Here is a 555-nt window from a genome sequence, read left to right as displayed (position 1 = left end):
CCAGCGACTTAACACTGCTTTTGTGCTGCAGGCTCACATATATCAGGCTGAACAATATGGAGAAAAGACTGAAAACTAACGTCCATAAACTGAGCTGAACGTCACATACGTGTTACCTGAACGTAGAGGTAATCGAACGCAACAGCGTCTCTCCTGAGAAGATCCACCGGATCTTTTGGAAGGAAACTGATGCGGAAAAAGCACTTCATCTTATGCGAGCCCGGCCTTTGGGTCACCTACAAAACAAGAAATCATGATCATATTTCTCTGTACTCTGTCTATCTATTCTCTCGTCATATTTAACTGCTTGTAAACAAACCTGCATTAGCATCTCCTGCTCGTGCAGAAGCATTAGCTTTGTTGCAGATCCTTCCATCTTGTGCTCCAGCGTCAGAGAGAAGTGCTCAATGCTTTTAATAGACAGCTTCTCTTGCAGGGTCAGAATAACATCCTTTCAAACAGAAGAGCATCTCTGTTATTCATGTTCAACACCACCAACACGTGACATAGTGCTAACGTCATTAGAAATGTTTTAATAAATAAATAAGCACTTTA

General features: G+C 41.8%; 1 protein-coding gene across 1 annotated transcript in view; it reads right to left on the bottom strand.

Moving 5' to 3' along the window:
- Nucleotides 1-451, bottom strand: part of LOC107580150 (FERM and PDZ domain-containing protein 4-like) — a gene marked incomplete at its 5' end in the record, with an annotated part of 2,523 nt that extends 2,072 nt beyond the window's left edge. Inside the window, 2 exons of the mRNA XM_016265890.1 lie at nucleotides 117-236; nucleotides 320-451. Coding sequence (XP_016121376.1) covers nucleotides 117-236; nucleotides 320-451 — 252 coding nt within the window. The remainder of the gene's footprint in view (nucleotides 1-116; nucleotides 237-319) is intronic.
- Nucleotides 452-555: the final 104 nt, after the last annotated feature.

The sequence above is a fragment of the Sinocyclocheilus grahami genome, unplaced genomic scaffold, assembly GCF_001515645.1.
Source record: "Sinocyclocheilus grahami isolate Dianchi unplaced genomic scaffold, SAMN03320097.WGS_v1.1 scaffold25747.1, whole genome shotgun sequence".
NCBI lineage: Eukaryota > Metazoa > Chordata > Actinopteri > Cypriniformes > Cyprinidae > Sinocyclocheilus > Sinocyclocheilus grahami.
This window is presented reverse-complemented; position numbering and strand designations above follow the sequence as displayed.